The sequence below is a fragment of the Etheostoma cragini genome, chromosome 6 (assembly GCF_013103735.1).
Source record: "Etheostoma cragini isolate CJK2018 chromosome 6, CSU_Ecrag_1.0, whole genome shotgun sequence".
Taxonomy (NCBI): domain Eukaryota; kingdom Metazoa; phylum Chordata; class Actinopteri; order Perciformes; family Percidae; genus Etheostoma; species Etheostoma cragini.
Window position 1 is genome coordinate 20,832,625 of NC_048412.1, and position 21,046 is coordinate 20,853,670.

Genomic DNA, 21,046 nt, shown 5'->3' on the forward strand with positions numbered 1-21,046 from the left:
ATGTATGTATGTATGTATGTATGTATGTATGTATGTATGTATGTAAAATAAGCTTCCTATGTTTTAATTCTTCTTCTTTTAGTTTAAACAAGATGGGACAGACTTGGATAAGTTTGTGAAATGGGGACAAAAATACCCTTATGCCTTCCCAGTGTGGTTTGGACCCTTTGTCTGTTTCACAAACATTCACCATCCGGATTATGTAAAAACGTTACTGACATCAACAGGTGTGTGAGCGATTCTTTTTTAAATCTTTACTAAAATGATGCAGCATTATAACCATGTAGTTAGTTCCATGCTTTTTATAATCTCCAGGAAAACTGGCTACATTGTTTTAAAACCAAAGGTTCATGTTACAGGGTTTTGGATTTGTTTGTTTTTCCAACAGAGCCAAAAGATGATTTGTCATATAAATTTATTGAGTCATGGATTGGTAAGACTGCTTTGCATTTCTCTCACAGCATACTTTGGCACATTATTACAGAGATGTGATTGCTTTACTCACTGACACACATTCCGTCTGTCTCTGTCTTCAGGCGAAGGCTTATTAGTGTCAAAAGGTCAGAAGTGGTTTCGGCACAGAAGGCTCTTGACCCCAGGTTTCCATTATGATGTTTTGAAACCATATGTTAAACTGGTGGCAGACTCTGCAAAAACTATGCTGGTATGTAAATGACAGTTTAGTTGTATAAATAAGAATTCATAAGCAAACAAAGAAATGTTAAGAAAGTATAGGCTTGGGCTGTCTACATACTTTATGTCAAAGCTGGTTGAACGTATAAGTGTGTTGGAGTTTTGTCCATATCCTGCAGAGATGTCACATCTGTTCTTTCACTGTTTTCAGGACAAATGGGAAAGTTATGCAAAAACCAATGAGTCCTTTGAATTGTTTAATCATGTGAGCCTTATGACACTAGACAGCATCTTGAAGTGTGCCTTCAGCGACAGCAGCAACTGTCAGAGGGAGAGGTGAGTCCATGTAAACCTTTTCCCGCCATTTACAAATTTAGATCTACTCTGTGCTCCGTTGTTTACTGATTCAGCAACTTGAATCATAAGCATAAGCATAATCATGAACTTCACATGTTTGCCTATGTTCTCATTGCAGTGGAACAAATACATACATCAAAGCAGTGTATGAGCTCAGTGATCTGATTAACCTGCGGTTCAGGACGTTTCCATACCACAATGACCTCATATTCTACCTCAGCCCACATGGCTTTAGATACAGAAAAGCACGCAAAGTGGCTCGCAGTCATACAGGTAAGATCTTCCCACTGTAGAAGAATTTGTCTTAGAACAAAATGCCCTAGAGCAGTGCTCATGATAAACATTTGGAACAGAATGCACGTAATAAAATATCTTATAGTAACAGACAAATCTTTGGGCCAGGAGAGGGGGAGGGAGCGAGCGTGATTACAGGGCTAGAGCCCATCCCACTATCTTCTCAGAAGACAGAACTTCTGAGCTATGTCCAATTGATTAACGGCGTCAGAGACCGTGGCGGAAGGAGGAAACCTAAAAGAGGACAAATGAGTAGGGCAGAGAGAGGTTCAGGGTCAGAGACGGAAAGACTGTGTTGATGGTCAGGGTGAGATAGTCTTGATGGAACTCTGAACCATATGCATTTGATTGTATTATTTGTAATATCATTTTCACTACAGCTTGTTATAACTTAATTGAGCAAATCCTGAGTATTGATTTCCTGGTCTACCAGTCAACAAACACTAAGGACAACAGTGAAAGTGCAGGGTGAAGTGACCAAATTGGAGTCAGATAGACATTGGCCTATGCGCCAGATGAGAAGAGTAGGTCAGAGTGTTCCCTTCAAAACATAATTAGATTAATGACAATCTGCCAAAACAATTGTCAAATATCAATTATACTAAATTTGATCAATTTCCAATATAGCATACCCACACACTAAGCTTTGGGGATATACGGTTTCTCTATTTTGCATGTTGCTGTATTTAAAGAGTTAGTCTGCAAATGCTCATTCACTATCTTGTCTTTTGAAGAGGAAGTCATAAGAAAGAGGAAAGAAGCACTCAAGGAGGAGAAGGAGCTGGACCGGGTACAGGCCAAGAGGAACTTGGACTTTCTGGACATCCTTCTCTTAGCAAGAGTATGTTATATCATCTCCAAACAACAGAATTTAGAAACATTCTCACTTTTGCCTTAAAGTAGCAGCAGGAATCAAACCTAAAAACAAAAGCATTAAGGCATACGTCATTTTAAGTTCAAAGTAACTAGAGGAAAGTTTGATGTTCAGTCAAGGTTTAAAACTAACGAATAAGACTTTAAGGACAACCACATAAACGTGTCGAATAATTTAAAAAATTGTCAAGTAATAAAAACAATGACGCAGGTGTAAAAAAAAAAAAAAGAAGCAATAAGTCATGTAGAACCTGATATATAGGCAATTATTAAACAACGGTTAGTTGAAAATGAGTAATTTAATGGTTGCCTATTAGGAACGCGTCTGGTCTAAACGGAGCATCTTCAACAAGAAAAGCAGTGCAGTTTTGTTTCTACCATTGCCGTTTCCCACCTAATAGCACCTAAGATTATGTTAATTAATCTCCACTGTCCACACACACTAGACTGCCTAACTCCACCTTTGATCTGGTGAAGGAGCCAACATACGTGCTATCTCCGTGACCAAGGTTGTATGACTTATGCCGCTCTGATCTGATCATTCCTGTGTTTACTTTGACAGTACTATCTCAGTTCAAACAGCGGTAATAAAATGGTAAATCCCCAAAAACACCAGTGAAACATTCATTCAGCTTTATTCCTCCACACCAGTCCCTCTTTTAGTTCTCAGTCAATAAGCTCAAAGATCATTTCAATCCTACCAATGTTATTGATGCCAGTGCAACCACTAAGGGGATGGCTGTCTCTGGTAAGAAAAGATCTCACTGGAGAAATGCCACACTGGTAAGACCAGGAAAAACAGTATTAAAAAGCTAAACACAGGTGGCCAAAAATAAATCCCCAGGTTCATTAAGACATCTAATAAGAGAGACTAATTTATAATTTGGGACCTAGAAGTGCAAGGCAGTCGTTATTCTGACATTATCGCCAAAAAACTAACAATGCATGTGCCTTGTTTGCTACTGTCGACAGGCTAACAAACCTTCTTTACAATGGCTTCCCGTCTTTTTTAGAGAATTGATTCTTAAAATACTACTGCTGGTTTATAAAGCACTGAATGGTTTAGGGCCAAAAAAACATTTCTCACTTTCTGCTACTCGATGAAGCCTTAAGAGCATCCACCCTCTCAGGTCATCTGGGACCAATCTGCTTCCTTTCCCCAGAGCCAAAACTAGACATGGAAAAGCAGCATTCACTTTTTATGCACTACATATCTGGAACAAACTGTCCGCTGCCATTCTCAGTTCTTTTAATTTAAGGCTGAAGACTTTTCTGTTTGACGCTGCCTGGTTCTTGTATTTTATGCCTTATGTTTGTTTCACTTTAGTGTTTTCTATACTTTCTCTTTGACTTTTTAATTGTATTCACATGTGTATCTGTAGTGGTTGTTATGCACGTTGTCTTGATGCTTTTGGTGTTTCATGTAAATTACTTTGAATTGCCTTGTTGCTGAAGTGTGTTTTAACTAACTTTATTTAAGTTGCCTTGCTTTCCAATACTCGGCACTAACGAGACGGCCGTTATCCTTTTATCTTCAAATTGTAGATGCTCTTTCATTGTGGGTTTATTGTAAACAACAGTAATTGTTTTAATACATTTTAATTCTCATTTTTAATATTTTTGTCTTTTATTCAACAGGATGACAAGCAGCAGGGTCTGTCGGATGAAGATATACGAGCAGAAGTGGACACCTTCATGTTTGAGGGCCATGACACCACCGCCAGTGGCATTTCTTTTATCCTCTACTCTCTGGCCTGCCACCCAGAACACCAGAAGATTTGCAGGGAGGAGATCATTCAAGCCCTGGATGGGAAGGACACCATGGATTGGTAGGCTTAAACGCTGAAAACATTGCCATATGCAATGAAAGTCAGTTCCACACTGTGTCACAACAGCTGGATTAAGTGAGTTTTAGGCTGTCACTATGTGGAGAGTATTGAACGCATGTCTGTCTTATTTTAAGGGAGGATCTCAGTAAAATTCCATACACAACAATGTGCATAAAAGAATCCCTCCGCCTTTACCCTCCTGTACCAGGAATGTCAAGAAAGATCACCAAACCCATCACTTTTTTTGATGGAAGGACTTTGCCAACAGGTAAGTTATCAATGTTCATATCAAAGTTCATATAGGTACAACCGCATACTGTTACATACATACAGTATACATACAGAATAACTTTTACCCCCTCTGTATAAAGATAAAATATTAACTTATGTAACTTAGTAACGGTTTTGTCTCTGATTGGTTTTCCATTATGGACTTTTGTCCTTTGTTTTGTTTTGTAAAGTCAGTCTTGCACAACATACAGCACATAGTAATCCTTTAACCTACGTTTTTAAAGGTAGTAGGTTTGCAATAATGTGTCTCACACCTAAATATATTAAATGTTTGTCTATTTGTATTCACACACTTTGTTGTACAGTCCGTGCACAATAAGCAAAACACCCCTTTTTTTGTAGGAAGTCATGTTGGAACAAGTGTGTATGGGATTCACAGGAATGCAACTGTCTGGGAGAACCCTAATGTAAGTCAAGATGATAATTCAGAGCATGTCTTTGTCAAGTGAAAGCTCTTCTTTGCTCACTCACTACACGGTGTACATGATTAATAGAATCAATGGTAAAAGTTAATGTATTGCTTGCTGTTTTTGGCCCAGTGTGATTTATATACTTTTGTCTTGTTAGTATTAAAACTGTTTGCATAAGAATACCATATTATACTGATTACTCTAACAAGATAACACGGAGCCACTGCATGTCCTCATTTATAAAACTCTGCATAGATTCCATTGTGAAAGATTCTGTGCGCCAAAAAGTCAGAATTTTCGTATGCAAATACAACATTCTGATTCAAAACAATTCAAATCAATTCAATTTTATTTTTAGTATCAATTCATAACAAGAGTTATCTCAAGACACTATACAGATAGACCACACTCCAGAATTTACAAGGACCCAACAGTTCTAGTAGTCTCCTCCAGAGCAAGCAACAGTGCGACAGTGGCGAGGAAAAACTTCCTTTTAGGCAGAAACCTCGGTCAGACCCAGGCTCTTGGTAGGCGGTGTCTGACGGGCCGGTTGGGGTTGAATCAGAATTCTGCACAGTTGTACAGACTCTTCTTGGTATAAATATGCGCTTGCGTTACTTTATTCAGTCGTGCACGAGCCTCACGCTCCTCCCAAGTCCGTCCCATTTTTGTCCTAATAAGGTCCATATCAATCAATCAATCAATGAATATTCCAGCCTTGTCAAGGAGCCCTTGATGACCAATCACGAAACGGACAAATGGGGGGAAAAAACACGATTCAGTGTGATATTTTGAAGTTCTCTTGCTAAATCTTAGAGCAATGTCAAATCTGCCGTGTTGTTGATTTGTTGCAATACACAGACCATCGGGAACTCTACGGCTATGTATTTCTTGTTACAATAGGTTAATTGAGTACAATAAACCAGTCGTGGATTGGAGTCATATTGGCTTCATTGCAGTAATTAAGTGGCGCAGGCTGTGCGCTTTGCAGCCAGAATGCTTTAAATGTGACATTTCATTTTACCATCAGAGGTCACTAAAACGCAGTCTACAAAGCCTCGGAAGCGTTATCCTCCATCACACGCATGATTAAAAATATTGCGGAAAACTGGGCATATTTTTATGCATCTAAATTCTGTACAAATCCTGACTTTTGTAAGGAATGTTGCAACCGCATATTTCACTCTGCTTCCTGCAAATTCTCTTTCGTAATAGGTTTTAGAAATGAGGCCCTTGTCTGAGCATGCTGTCTTCCTAAAGGCATTCATGCCCTCCCTGACTGAGGATAAGGAAGACAATATCTACTCAGTATTATGACTGTATTTTAATCATAAATAAGCTACTGTTTGAAGCTTAAGTCAGTCATTTCTGTACTATTCTGTAGTGCTGAAACCGGCTTCTTGTTCTGTTTGCAAGTAATCATGAAATTCGAGAGATCTACAGCGTTTTCTGTCAATTCTTTGATAATGTAATTATCTTAACACCCAGCATACTGTTTCTACACAAAGTGACAGTTATCAAATAGGTTCACAACTAATGCAAACATTAGTCCTCTGGTCCCAGACTTCAGCATGTCCCAAACTAGATCCCTAGGAGCTACAGGTTACTCACTGTATTAATGTATGCATGTGAGATAAATTCTATCAAATTCAAAATTGTTGTTTTTTTTCTCCATTTTTTGCCAACACAGGTCTTTGACCCACTGCGTTTCCTACCAGAGAATGTTTCCACGAGGTCCCCTCATGCGTTTGTGCCCTTCTCTGCTGGGCCAAGGTTAGACCTCACCTGATTTCATGTGACTGGCTCACTAAGGCTGCATTTACACCTAAAAAGCAATCCGACAATTATCCGCGGGGGCGCGAGTGTTGCGTTCTTTTACCCCTTAATGTAGCAAAAGTAGACTTTACATTTTACAATTACTGTTTTTGGTCAGATCGCTTATAGATCTGGACGTTTTCACACAAACTCAAACACAAACTCCTGGACAGTTCAGTGATTGTGTTTGGTTTTTTACCCTCATAGTGTTTTAAAACGTTCTCATGGTAGTGATAAAGGCAGTGATGTTTCCTGTTTACTGTATGGGATTCTCACACCATCTCAAACTATAGCTCAAAATATACAGACTAGTCTGATCTCTGGTTACATGATTGGCCACCGCAATGTGACGTCGGGTTGCATTTCTCCAAAAGTTGAGTCGGTGTTAACGTTTCGCAACTCCTGCCCCTTTCAAATTAATGGCAAGACCTGCTTTTTTGCCAGACTGTCTGACGGTCAATGCAGGCTGTGTGAAAACCAGGGTTTATCTGACAGTATGTGGATGTTGGAACTGGCACCAGCGCCCTTTTTACCAACACAAAACAAACTGTATGCAAACAAAAGTTATATTAGGGGTTAGAGTAAACAACAGATATGGAGAACTCTAAAACTCTAAAAGGATTAATCCCATTAATACTTCATACAAATCTTTGGATTTTAGTTTGAAATTCTTGTTACAAAAAGAAACAAATTGCAATAATTAAACGTACTGAGATTTATGAACACAAACACTAGCCCTGCAGTAAATTTGGTGAAGCTTATAAATTAAACCTTCTAATGCAGCAGTTGCACACATTGCAAATGTCACTTCATTTAGCAAAATGTTTTGTATATTTTGAAAACGAATGCCTAACACAGAAAAAAACACAATAAAACCAAAAGAAACATCAATTCATCATGAGCTTCAGCATATCAACACTGCAAAGCTTGCTAATGTTTTGTCCACACTACTCTAATATTATGTCCACGTAAAAACAATTATAATAATTTTGTTAGTGACTGCTGATTTGATTTCCTTGACAATAAAATATCCCTTCTTTGTGAAAAGGGTGAAAGGCGCTGCTCTTATGACATGTTGCTGTCATCTTCTGTTATTGTTAAAAAGCATTTCATTTATCATCATAATTCTCAAGTTGTTTCTGTTTTCCTCACTCAGAAACTGCATTGGTCAGACCTTCGCCATGAATGAGCTGAAAGTGGCAACCGCCCTGACACTGAAGAGATACCAGCTGATAGAGGACCCAACTCAGAAACCTAAAATAATTCCTAGACTGGTGCTTCGCTCACTCAATGGCATCCACATCAAGATCCAACCTGTAGACCCCCAGGAGTAAAGGGAAATAACTGTATACAATGCTTTTAACCTGGAAAATAGATAACATATTGAAGAGCTGAAGTATTTTCATTCTAATATTTAACTTAACGTTTACACTGACATGCATTCCCGAACAGATAATCATGAATTTATGACACTATCTGTGCACTATTATTTAGTGGTTGAACATGATTTAAGGGGGAATTGCTGAAAAAGAAGTTGCATTTGTATTTTGGAATAATGTTTGAGTGTTTTACTTTAAGAGAGCCTGTTCACATTTTGTCTGCCTTTTTGGTGTTTATGAAAAAGGTAGTTTGAACTTTTACACACTAGTCTTTAGTGTTCAGCAAAATTATATAACGATAAATGGAATTTATATAGCGCTTTTCATAGACTCAAAGTCGCTTTGTAGTGTGAAAGTTCCAAAATTTCAATAAATCATACTTACACATTAACACAGTTTACTGCCTCTGTGTGACTTGTTATCGCCTGTCATGAAAGTGATTTTTTTCAAGGATGCATCGACTCATTTAAAAGGTCTAAAGTACTTCTGAAGCATCTGTTCAAAGTTTACTTTCAGAATAAAGTTACAGGAAGGTGTAGTAAGCAATACAATAGACAACACACAGGATCACCTTTGTGCTCTGTCAACGGATTTCCCTGTTGCTGAAACGTGCTCTACAAACACAACTGCATTGCCTATGCTGTTTGCTTTTAAGCCATCCATGTACTTGCCTCTAGAGGACTTTCCGTAAATGTAAATGTAAATGTAAATGTGCTGTATTTATATAGCGCTTTTCCAGTCTTAACAACTGCTCAAAGCGCTTTTACATCTACAGGGAACCATTGTGGTTCCCACAATTCACCATTCACACACATTCATACACTGTGGCAGGGGCTGCCGTACAAGGTGCCAACTGCTCATCAGATAAACATTCACACACATTCACACTCCGATGCGCAGCACCGGGGGCAACTCGGGGTTCAGTGTCTTGCCCAAGGACACTTCGACAATGACTGCAGGGGCGGGGATCGAACCACCAACCTTCCGATTGGCAGGCAACCGCTCTACCACTGAGCCACAGCCGCCCCGTAGAAGACAGGCAGTTGATATCAGAGCAATTGCAATGCAACGTTATTCACAACTGAAAACACTGCAAAGTTACGAGTCAAAAGTAATTCATTTTTATTTACAGTCCTATGATTACAAAATCCACACCCCCACAAGGACAAAAAGCCACTAGCACAGTTTGTAAAAGTGAAACACTTCGTCCAACCTTTCACTTATAAGATCCCATGAAAGGGCCGCTTGAACTTAATAAAAAAACAAAAACAAAATCAGTACATCTTTAGTGGTGGCCTCACGCTGTACCAAAGGAGAACTTAAAAAGTCCAACCATTTAGGCCATGTGGTCTTTCTGCATGTTTAATCCAATTACACCTACCTTTCTTACCATAACTACTAGACCCTTTGTTTACAGTAAGATTGATAGCTTACGGTCTAATGTCCCCACAATGACCTCTTTCAAAAAGAGGAATACAAAGAGGTGTCTAGGCAGCCTTGTGGTTAGGATGCATACCATATACTGTGACCACAATGTCTTGGGTCTGATTACGTTTGAGGACTTTCATTGCAGGTCACTCTTTCTCCCCCTTCAACTCTGCCTTTGGTCCATCTTTGAATAAAAGCTAAATGCCCCCAAAAAGTAAGAATGCCATTTCATGGGACGTTTACACTTTCAGTAAATTTTGTACAGAGAGGGCTGGGTATCAATACTTGATACCTTTAAGGTATCCCAGTACCAAGAAGTATCCGAACATCTCCAGTCAAACGATACCTGCCTTTGATCCTTTTCATACCCAGATCTATACAAAATTATTTTTTTGAAGTATGGATTTGTTCGAAGCCAGCCTCAACACATACAGTGTGTGGCGGGTGAAGTTGTGTGCATTTCAACAATTATAAAACGTATTTGTGTAAAAATCACCAGGACGGGGAGTGGCAATGGTATTTTCTGCAACTGCATGTGTACATTTACATGATCGAATGAAGTACAGAAAAAAAAAATGGTATAAATTTAAGTTCTCTCTTGGTATCAGTAATCGGGTACTGGTATTGGTACTGATATCGTAATTCTTTAAAAAAATACCCAGCCCTGTGAAAAAACTAATTATATAGTGTTTCACCAGTTTGACATTATCACAATGTTTTTTCCCTACTGTGCAAAGACTTCTTGCACAGTTCCTATGCCTTAAGTCAGTTAAGGGCAAAAGTTTTGTATTGTTTAAGCTGCACTATACTCTGTTGCATGTCAAATATATTTACGCCATTATACATACTAAAACAAACCTGTTTTACTACCTTTTTTTATTTATTCAGCAAAGTTGGTATTTCTTACTGTGCTGCAGTTTCAATTCTGCTATATTCTGTTACTACTTAACAATAGTCCAATGACCAACAAGGAAAACTGTGATATCCTTGTATTTATCGCATACTGATGCTGGAAAAAAACAAACCATTTTAAACTCAAACCGGAAAAAGCCAACACACAAATATGATCAACATACTGTTTGGACAGGGCAAATGGCTTTTATCCAACAAGAAGCTTGCAACACCACTTAATAGGATGCCACATAGAGATTTTGGACAAGGTGAAGATTAGCGCAACAGGCCAATATCAATGACCAGCAACTCAGCCAAACCTCACTAAAACATTTGCACAAGTCGCCATCTAGTGGCTTGTTGGACCAAAAAAAAGAAAGAAAAGAAAAAATTTTTTAGTTGACATTAGATTGGTCTAATACATGTAACGGAAAAGTTTCATATATCAATAGGTTTTCAAAACAAAAAGCAGCCCTCTGTGTTGATAGAAACGTACTTACTGTCTGGATTATCTGACTTCTCACAGTAAAATATTTTATATAAAAAAGTACTTTTTGCCATTTGTTCAACAGCATTATCAAAACACTGGAGTGAAAAAAAATGTTGAAACGTTTTTTAGTAGTAAAAAAAAAAAATCCAACTTTACATCCAAAACATAACTCATGAACCATCATCCCCATGCAGCCTGTCACTCACAAACACACATCTAACTGCCACACTGAGGCCCAAACGCTGACTGCCAAGTCTTGTAAAATTAGGTTAGTTGTCGCCTGCCATGTTCTAGCCAACTTATCAACTGCTGACTTGGTAATGAAGATGATATTTTGTAACCGACCACAAGGAAATGGTATGGTTCTTTTTGTGATGATGAGTAGCACAACAAACAATAAAAGGAAGATTGAGAAGTTACTGACTCCACCGCTGCCATGTCACAGTCCCTGATGTGTCTGCTGGCAACCAGAGACCCAGCAGATTTACAAAACTGTTAGATGAGTAGTGAAGGGGTGGGTTTCTTGCCCGGCCATGCTTCTTTGGCATACTTCTTTTTGCGTGGCTCATTGTGGGTCTCTGGTAGGTAGGGGGCTGTGACAGGGGTAGGGTTGAGAGTGACAGGGGGGTGGGGAGCCTCTGGGGCCAGGTCCACCTCTGGTGCTGGATTAGGGAAGGGCAGAGGAAGCCCTCCCTGCATTGAAGCACCTCCTGGAGCTCCTGTTGGCTGGTTCTCATGACTGGTGGGAGGTAAGTCCCCATAGAGACCACCACCCAAGCTGTAGCCGTGGATGCGCTTTGAAGTCATTTCATCAAGACCCAGAGTGTTGTGACCCTCTGATCTTCGTTTCTGCAGCAGGGATGACGGAGTGTTTACTTTACAACTTACACATGTAGCCCTAACGTTATACATTTACAGGTCATAGACCTAACACATTGCAGATGATCACGGTGTTATACAACACTATATCGGTGCACTATTTTGTTGTTGTTGATTGAAACAGATCAGAACCAATCATTCTAAAAAATACTGGTGCCATGCTCACCTAGGGAGCTACACACGTTATAAGTTATTAGTTATTATAACAGCACTGTTAAAGTGCCGAGCGAGCAAACAGCTCAACACATTGTAATAATTTGCAGCCTGTCAACTTAAATATCAAAAGTAAGTAAGAAAACATGCTTGATCAAACCAAAGCTTACCTTAATGGGGATGACAGCAGTCTGTATCATGTTTCTAAACCGGCCCACCGAGGGGTCTATATCCTCTGTAAATTATAATACAAGTGTTACAATTTATTGCAGATTTTATTTCTGAGCTCTCTCACTGCAATACCCTTCAAATCAGATTAAAACAAATTACCTTGTGTTTTTACTGTCTGTAAAAGTCTTAGCCGAGATCAAAACTCAAACCCTCTAAACTAATTTTCAATTCGGCTGTAAAACTTCAAAAAACAAGATTCTTAAAAGAATTTACAAAATGAATATTGAAAAATGAGAGCAATCAACCACACAAAAAATAGTTCGGGAGCTGTTTACTAGGTATGAGCAATTCTTTGTGTTTACTTAAATATTGTCTTTACTTCGAGGATTCGTACCTGGGTTAATGATGGAGTCCTCTTCATTGAAGGTAACCCTGGAGTTCCTGCGTTTCCTCTTAGGCCTCTGGATTTCCAGATTACCCTCCTCAATGGTCAGTAGGGAGATGCGCTTGTTGTGAGCCGTGTTAAACTCTGTCAAATTCTGGCAGGATGCAGAAAAAAATGTGTGTGGTTGCATAGATAAAGAATTTTCTACTTTACAACACAACAGTAACCAGACTGAGCCGGATAATAACAGGTAGAATTAGATAAATAGCCATGAACTTATTTTGGGGTGTTGTCTTTGTTTTTGTTGTAAAACTAACCCTCTCACTGTGTGTTGGTTGCCTAAAAACTGTTGTGTTTAGCGTTTGGTAGCGCCTTGCAACAAAAGATGCCTAGCTAGCATTTACTGGTAACTTAACAAAAGGTTTTGATAATTTTCAACCAACTCCGACTGCGTACTGCAGTACATGCTGATGGAAGGGCGCCAGCGCGAGGCTCCCTGTTTGGTTGGCAAAACTTTGCTAAATATTGTTATTGAGAACTTAATGTACCTCTAGCTCCGTCTCTTCCTCTGGAAGCCCAAGCAGTCCTTTCAGCTCCTCATCCTCTCCTGTCTTACTGTCTCCTGTGCCAGCGGGGCCTTGGGTTTGAGGTTTCTCTCTGATGGTGTAGGTCCTTGTTGAAGCCCCAAAAGATATTGTAGAATCTATTGGAACTTGCTGAGGTTTATGTGCCTCCAGACGGATGTGTCCAAGGAAAGTACCGTGTGCTAATACAGCAACAATCAAACAAAGACGTTTGCTTATGTTAAGACAGATTATACATAGTTTACATTCTTGTAAACATAACTGAATCAAAAAAGATTTGCCTCTGTTGGCAATGTAATGTGCTGCACAGCGATTCATTGATTTGTCTATAAAATGTCAGAAATTATATTAAAACTAAATAAAAGTTTTCCAAAAGAAAAATATTAAAATTGTTTTTTGTTCGTCCAAGTACAAACCAAAAAATATTTCATTTACCGGGACCTAAAAACAAACAAAGCTGCAACCAGATGATGTTTAGGATTTTAACTTGAAAAACTACTTAAGTAATTAATCCATTCTCAATAACGTTAAAATAGCCAATTCATTTTCTTGCCAACGACAAATCGATCACTGGACAAAAAAAATAAGTATATTTACGGGTCAGTTTTGTTAGTATTTCAGCCCTTAGCATGTGTGTGCCCAACCATTCCAGACTCTGGTTCCAAATATAAAGTGTGAATGTGAATGATGTCTTACTGCTGTTGAGGTCTATGAGAAAGACCCTTTTCAGGTGTTTGTGGTAGACCAGGGCCGCATGGACACGGGAGCATGACTGATGGTCGATGGTGAAGTCACACCAATCGGGGTTCCTCCCAAATAAGTAGTACTTCTTCTCATCGATGATCAGTTTCTAAAGCGAGAGACAGTTTCAGTGAATCATGTTCATTCAAACAACTGCTTAAACTGTCTGTAATAAACATTCTGAATTGTATCTGTGCCTCTGAGCCATAACTTCACAGTGATGCTTCCCATTGAAAAGCTTAAATCTCAGAGCTGATGATGCTATTGCACCGTTTGTAGCCATGCAGCCATAGAAAATTCCAGTGTGCATCACATCTGGGACAAAGTGGACTGTCAGGCGCGTATCTGGTGCACTCAACTAACTTACAACCCATAATGTGATCCATTACATGGTGAAACACAAGTTTAAAACAACAGTAAGCTGATGGCAAGGCCACCGTGACCTGAAGTAAAATATTTTTCAGTTACCTCCATCAGTTTGTCTCCCTTCATCACGTCTAGATGAAGCCCTTGGGGCGGCTTGCCTGCCCTGAAAGAAACCATTTGATGAACAAGTTTAATGTTTACACATTCTACAATACGGGCATTTGTGCAACGTTGATCGTTACAAGCAATACATGAATATCATGTCTTTGTTTCTCTTGTCCTTCTTAATGGTTTGTTTTCAATAACGTGTGTAACGTCAGCTCATGGAAACTCATGCAAGAGCAATGCTATCACAGACCAAGACAAAGGCTAAGACGTGATAAAATGCCTTTTCTATATCACTGAACGTCCGACACTCCTAAAAGCAAACACGTGCAGCATCTTCTTGAAAAAAAGAAAAAAATACACCCAACGCCAAGTTAATGGCAGCGTTAACGGGTTAGCTTGCCTGCTAGCTTTGCTGCTAACGTTAGCTACAGTAAGTACAAGCTACTCTCTCAGTAGAAAAAACAGTTATATAAGTGAGTAAATGCCGCTTTGCTCATTTGCATGTGGTATTGCATTACAAAGAAACAGTTACAACTTCAGCATGTGCATTTTCTCACCATGTTGGACAATCAAAAGGAGGAGCACTTTCTTTGATTATTTTAGTCGCCATCTTGACTTATCTTCTCATAGCCAAGCTGCATGTTGGGTAAACGTCATTAGGGGTTACTGGGAGTTGTAGTCTTACAATTCTAACATATAACATCCAAACTAGACCACCAAATCTATTTACTAAAATATGTCATGTCCATACGTTTAAATGAAATTGGGCAAGGGTATCATGATCATCCTTTCACTGTGCTAATATTTAGTGAAGCAAATTAGAGTAAAGAACAACTTTTATTTTCTTTCTGAACCACTAGGGGTCCTCAGATGCCACATTTCTGACTCAATATAGGTCTGCTTCAGTAAAATGGTTTTGAAATGTATATGATTAATGTCATTGTGGAAAGTTAGTCTTTAAGAAGTTTGAAAAGACTGGTTTCTCAGATGTCATAATTTTGTTACAAGGACTGTGCTAAGGGCTTTGTCTTTCTGATTTATGAAACGAAAAGAAGCATTTTCTTTACATCAGTGTTTTGATCATTTGATAAGTTTTTCTATAACAAGTTGGACAATGGAAAGTGTGTGTGTGGTGTGTGTGGTGTGTGTATGTGTGTGTGTGTGTGTGTGTGTGTGTGTGTGTGTGTGAGAGAGAGAGATTTGGAAAATGTGGGTTTTGTAAAAGGCTGTGAGGGGCTGCCTTGTCATGTCACAAGGTGGGAGTATGCTTGGTTTGTTCTACAGCGCAGATAGCAAAAGGAAGTGAGTGTGTTGCCTACTATGTTGGTGAGGTGGTTTAAGAGACGGTGAGGTAAGTTCCCTACATTGATGTGAATCAGGATGTGTTTGGATGTAAGGTTGGTACAGCGACTAAAATGACATTTGATCAAAAGCTCAGGTAATCCTTCTGGCCCGGCTGGGTTGTCTGCCTCACATGTATGCAAAAAAAGATTAGGTGTTTTGGACCATTAAGACCTTGAAGCAATTTTCATAAAGAGTGGATTTTTTTTCTATTTGAGTGGAGTAAGTTATCCCTTGAGATGTTATATGTGCACATTGCAGTTAGTTTGCAGTTCAGTGACACTCACTCACTCACTCACTCACTCACTCACTCACTCACTCACTCACTTACACACACACACACACACACACACACACACACACACACACACATACATGCACGTCGTGACACATTTCCTTATAAAGGTATATATCCTATAGTGTCTTGGCCTATTGGTGATGGCTAGGTTTTACATTACAATCAGGCTTAATAACTCACACATCTTCTTCCACAACATTCTAATAAGACGTACAGTACATCATATCTCTTGTTCTCTGCCTGTAAATGCAAGCATTGTGCAAACAGCTCCTGTAACTTCCTCATTCACTTTTGTGGTTTTTGAATGTGAAAGCAACCTCCTTTCATGATTCGCATGTCATTTGCTGTCTTGTCTTCATTTTTGATTGCAGAACACTGAGGCAACAGTGATGGCAGGCACGACTGCTTTGCCACTTCAGCAATTAATTGCTTCACTGGACAACTCTTGTCTGCCAAAAATTCTACAAGTTTGCTCTGGAGTGTATTTCCAAGGTAGGCATTTGTTTGTTTTATTCATTGTGAATTGAAACTGTGAGGGTAGATGAGGACAAAGTTGAAAAGATTAGAGATCATAATAATTTAGTAGAGATAAGAGATTATAATCTCAAATCTTTTCAGTTTTTTCCAGTTTAGATCTCTACACATCATAAACTGTCTAGATTTTTGTTTTGTGTCTGTTTATATATTGCATACATTTATATATACATTATACATGTTTCCTTTTTTTGCCAGCCCAGACTCAGACGTTATTGTAAGCAAATAAGATAGTGAGCATTTGTTTTAGTTGAAAGGTTTTTATTGTCCATCGTTGGTAAGTAAATAAGTAAGTAAGTAATTAAATTAAGATTGTGTCACAGTTGAAACAATTAAGAAAACATGCTAGTTATGCTTGATATGTCTGCTCATTGTTTAATGTTGATCTCATAATTTAGTTCCTTCTTTGCTCTATTTCTCACTCTCCGATTCAGGTTCTATATATGAAATTTCTGGAAGTGAAGTGTGCTTTTCTACTGGGGATCTAATAAAGGTCCTTAACATTGAGCTCCTATCCGTTCACTGTGACGACATCAGCAACAATGAGCAGTTTGAGCTGCCCATCACCCACACAGGTTTGTCTAAGCAATAGACAAGATTCTAATGAGAACAGCTCCTTTTGTTTAGTAGCTGACCACTGACACTAGTTGATATTTCTCAGGTTTATTCAAAGTTGTTCCAGAGGAGATGCCATACAGTAGTATCGAGGAGATGGTGAGCCTGAGGCCTGTGGGCCTGGAATCCTGCCTTCCCTTCACTTTTACCAACAACTTCAAGATAACCATTGGCAATTTCACACTGGGAGCCGGCAGAGCTCTAACAGTGCTCTCCATTGAGCGGCATGAGGGTGAGGAGGATTATGTGCGCTGCAATGTTCAAGGACAAGAGGAAGCCTCAGCGGAAGTGTGCATCCCATTTTCTTCCCAAGGAGAGTTCAGGGAGTGTGAAAGCGAGGAGTGCTTCACTCTGCAGGAGATCATGTCCTCGCCCTGCCTGCGTAGTCGAAAGTTTCATTTGATCAACACCACCAAGGGTGAACGAACCCTGGTCCTCAGTCCGATATACCAGGTCCACGCCATCATGAACTGTGAGAATTACTTCCTTTTTCTATTTTATTTGAAATTAATTAAAGTTATCTACATCTTACATAGGCCTACATAATGGGTATTATTTTCACATGTCTGTTTATATTACACATTGTATTGCACTCAAATATGAATTTGAAGTACTTTTACGTGTAGTGTTTTTAATGAAAGCTACTTTATTCCTTACCTACATCTGAGAACCAAGTACTGTACTTTATACCACTACATTTATCTTCCGGTTTGTGGGATAGTTATGGGCAGATGAAGATTTTACAAAATCATTGATGATCTCATTAAATATGATGCCTTGTTACAGATAACATTACCCAACAGTAAATAAAGTAGTTCAAATTAGCAGTCAGTAATATAATATAGCCTACTGTTATATTATGATACACTCACGTGGACATTTTTCCAACACATTTACTTGTGAGACTTTCATTACATTTTGCTGGTGATAATTTGGAATGCAGGCATATTTTTTACACTGTATTGGTACTTTTACTAGTAGTACCTTTGCTTCTGGTAAAAGTTATAAATACCTCTTCCAACATTGATAATACACACTATACTCTGCTTACTTTAATTTCATCAAGTGCCTCTATTACTTTTGCTGACATAATTTTTTTCATTTTCTGTACAGTGAGGAAGAATGTGTTGAAGTTTCCCTCCAGCTTAGAGGTGGAAGTGATCGATGTCACTGAGACGTGTAAGGATGTACATTTTGTGACCCCGCTCAGTCTGACGGAGGTCCATGCCCAGCCAGATAACTCCTTCCCTACAGTAGTAGAGATATTGGAAGGAGCAGAGACCAACTCTCTGTTTAAGTGCAGCTGGCTACCAAAGCTTAGTACAGGCAGCCAGCTGATTTTCCACAAGGTAGGAACCTCAGCAATGGTTTTATTATCCAACCTGAAGAGCCGAAGGGCACAGCAGTACTTCCTGGCATCTCAGCAATATGGTGGACGATTACGTAGGCGGCCAAGAGAGTTTAATTCCGTGTATGAGCTGTATGTTGCGTCAATCCATGCACCAGGCCTGAAGGTCAGCGTAACAAGGAGCTGTGAGGGAGTTGAGGAGGAGGGCCTGCCTGCCCTCAGTGTGGGTGAACAGCTGGAGGTTGTTCGCTGCGAAAGGATGGAGTTGCCTTGTGAAAGCAGCAAGGGACAGAAGCAGTCCGTCGAGGCTCTTTTGTGTCAGCGTCTCCAAGAGCCAGATGATGATGAGGATGATGATGAAGAGGAGGTCAAGCAGCAGGATGAGACAGAGGTTATTCTCATGCCTCTGTACATGCAGGGCACCTTTGTGGAGGTACTCACTGATAACAAGAAGTACAGACTCAGGGACTTGAGTAAAGAGTTTAGTTTGCCGCTGGATGTTAAAGTAGTGAGCCGGGATACTGAACTCGAGACTGATCCACTAGTTGGATTTCCAAGTCTCAGAATAGAGGGGGCTATGCTAGAGCCCACCATCCAGGCGAGCTTTCCACAAAAGCCAGACCACTGTTTTGAGATCCCAACCCGGTGGCTTTCTATGTCTGTCTTTTTCACCAAGGACCCCCTCCCATGGCCCAACGGTCAACCACCTAAATGCCATGTGGACAGAATTACCGAGGTGACAAACACATTCTTTTATGAATTTAGCAAAATCGGCAACTCAGATGCAGCTCCACCACCTCGACCACCAAAGCGAAATCTTTCGTCTTCAAAGTCTTCAAAAAAATCATCAAAATCCTCGGGGAAGTCATCCAAAGCAGGCAAATCCAAGAATGCACCAGACAAAAGCATTCCAACCAAGGAGTTAGCAGACTTGACTTTAAACAGCAAAAAAAGGCCCCCAGCTCCCCCACCTCCGGTCAGTATGGCTTTACATGCATGTTTTAAAATCCCCAGAGATACTTAGAATATATTGTGGTTGAGCTATCATTTTTAGAAGGTCTTCCTGTCATGTGTCTAAAACTGTTCTTTGAAACACAGCACATCCTGACTTCTGTTTTTGTCTGTCAAAAACAATATCTCACAATTTGACTTTCAGGAAATCTCAAACTGTTCAGAAGCAGAAACTGTCACAAAAAAAATGATGCTTCCACTTTTCTTGGTGATAAAGAAGTCAAGACTGCAATAACGCTGAATGTTTCTGACTTCCTCTTAGTCTATCTTGGATGATCAACCTCCACCAGTCATACCCCGAAAGCACACAGCGGCTGAAATGACAACAGGCAAGGCTCTGCCAAACACTTATGTGGAAAGGAACAAAAAAGGTGAAGCTCTTTCTCCATATTATATTGCCTAGATTTCAGCCATGCTAGGAAAAACTAATTCTTATAGTATTCTATATTTTTATATTAGTTGTTTTTTTATTATTTTAAACAAATATTACTAAAAGACCTAAACCAACATTACCTTAAACTTGCCTACTCTGTCTGTGGCACCCAGCCCAATTCAAGATCCCAACTGAAGATTTACATGTTAATAAACAGGTCACGAATATATCGTTCGATTTTTAATTGTTGATTATTAAAACAGAGAAGCTTATTAAGACAAAGGGGCTCTGAAGTTTGTAGCAAATGCTAGCCAAGCACGAGCAAATAGGGCATTGTGTGCAGCAAGGAGAGTGGCAGGAATCAGATCATTTAAATAATGTATAATGTGTCTTCTATATTGATTATTATAGATTATCAGTGTGTTTTCTTGCAAAATTATAGACTATTGCTCCAGAACGCTAACAGATAAACTGCTCAAATAACAAAAACAAAAAGGACTAGTCCTACACATGTAGGATGTGTTGCAATGGGTTCATTAAGCATCTCCATATTGCTGCAACAGCATGAAAATACTATAAATCAGCACTACTACAGATGAACATTTAATATATTCCCATATACAGTATATTCATAGACACAACCAATGACTATTGCTGTAACAATTTGGCCACAATTAAGAATATTGAACATAGACGGTCCAGCCATATACTGATTTTGACCTAGTCTTGTTTGTCTTTAGTGAGAAAAATCTAAAATATTGTGAATATTATTGATCAATAAACCCTACCCCTGTTTCTCCCCAGTGCCGCTGGATGCAGCAGATGTTGCAGCAGATGTGGAAAGTGACCATGACTATGAAACTGTGGACGAAACTTTTACAACGATGATGAAGAAAGCACAAGAGAACATCATGTTTTACTAAATATTACAACAACAGCTAAATACCCCATATGGGCGGCAGGCCCCCTTATCTTGAATAATATAATGGCAATGTACAACGGCATAGATTTATATGCTGAGACTTTGCAGTCAAACTGGTCCTAAGTTTTGTGATTTCATTTCATGCTAAAAATAATTAGTTTATCAAAAGGCTAGATTTTTCAGTTCAGTAGTAAAGGTCCCATGACATGGTACTCTTTGGTTGCTTTTATATAGACCTTAGTGGTCCCCTAATACTATACCTGAAGTCTCTTTCCCAAAATTCTGCCATGGTGCAGAACTGGTGGCCTTGACCAACTGCCACTTTGCTCGTTTGAAAGCCATGATGTTACTCTTTCACGGGTGGGCCAAATTCTCTTGGCGGGCAAAGCAGAAAAAGGGCAGGTAATCTTGCCCCTTATTATGTCATAAGGGGAAAGAATCCAGATCAGCCCATCTGAGCTTACCGAGGGCTCGGTTTACACCTATCACCATTTCTAGCCACTGGGGGACCATAGGCAAACTGATGG

The 21,046-nt window shown here is 39.4% G+C and overlaps 3 protein-coding genes across 3 annotated transcripts in view; 2 read left to right on the plus strand and 1 right to left on the minus strand.

Annotated features, from left to right (window-relative positions):
* Positions 1–21,046, plus strand: part of LOC117946817 (cytochrome P450 4B1) — a 30,966-nt gene that overhangs the window by 698 nt on the left and 9,222 nt on the right. Inside the window, exons 2-12 of the mRNA XM_034875210.1 lie at positions 83–227; positions 389–433; positions 537–664; positions 845–969; positions 1,109–1,263; positions 2,019–2,125; positions 3,796–3,986; positions 4,121–4,254; positions 4,620–4,684; positions 6,378–6,460; positions 7,659–8,059. Coding sequence (XP_034731101.1) covers positions 83–227; positions 389–433; positions 537–664; positions 845–969; positions 1,109–1,263; positions 2,019–2,125; positions 3,796–3,986; positions 4,121–4,254; positions 4,620–4,684; positions 6,378–6,460; positions 7,659–7,836 — 1,356 coding nt within the window. The 3' untranslated portion in view covers positions 7,837–8,059. The remainder of the gene's footprint in view (positions 1–82; positions 228–388; positions 434–536; positions 665–844; positions 970–1,108; positions 1,264–2,018; positions 2,126–3,795; positions 3,987–4,120; positions 4,255–4,619; positions 4,685–6,377; positions 6,461–7,658; positions 8,060–21,046) is intronic.
* Positions 8,985–14,741, minus strand: ppp1r8b (protein phosphatase 1, regulatory subunit 8b). The gene is made up of 7 exons (XM_034875218.1): positions 14,635–14,741; positions 14,072–14,132; positions 13,559–13,712; positions 12,827–13,044; positions 12,288–12,432; positions 11,893–11,957; positions 8,985–11,539 (listed from the first exon to the last, which is right to left on the minus strand). The coding sequence occupies exons 1-7, from the start codon at positions 14,685–14,687 to the stop codon at positions 11,186–11,188; spliced, it is 1,050 nt and encodes a 349-aa protein (XP_034731109.1). The 5' UTR covers positions 14,688–14,741; the 3' UTR covers positions 8,985–11,185.
* On the plus strand, positions 16,046–20,880 carry themis2 (thymocyte selection associated family member 2). Its single transcript, XM_034875209.1, has 6 exons — positions 16,046–16,208; positions 16,685–16,825; positions 16,912–17,337; positions 17,979–19,189; positions 19,487–19,595; positions 20,402–20,880. The coding sequence occupies exons 1-6, from the start codon at positions 16,106–16,108 to the stop codon at positions 20,518–20,520; spliced, it is 2,109 nt and encodes a 702-aa protein (XP_034731100.1). The 5' UTR covers positions 16,046–16,105; the 3' UTR covers positions 20,521–20,880.

Bases quoted from the DNA above. Each gene is read 5' to 3' on its own strand.
- ppp1r8b (XM_034875218.1), bottom strand. From the start codon at position 14,687: ATGGCGACTAAAATAATCAAAGAAAGTGCTCCTCCTTTTGATTGTCCA. The intron at 14,133-14,634 runs GTGAGAAAATGC...GGTTTCTTTCAG, and splicing joins CCTTTTGATTGTCCAACATG to GGCAGGCAAGCCGCCCCAAG. The intron at 12,433-12,826 runs GTACATTAAGTT...GCATCCTGCCAG, and splicing joins AGGAAGAGACGGAGCTAGAG to AATTTGACAGAGTTTAACAC.
- themis2 (XM_034875209.1), top strand. From the start codon at position 16,106: ATGGCAGGCACGACTGCTTTGCCACTTCAGCAATTAATTGCTTCACTG. The intron at 16,826-16,911 runs GTTTGTCTAAGC...GATATTTCTCAG, and splicing joins GCTGCCCATCACCCACACAG to GTTTATTCAAAGTTGTTCCA. The intron at 19,596-20,401 runs GTGAAGCTCTTT...GTTTCTCCCCAG, and splicing joins TGTGGAAAGGAACAAAAAAG to TGCCGCTGGATGCAGCAGAT.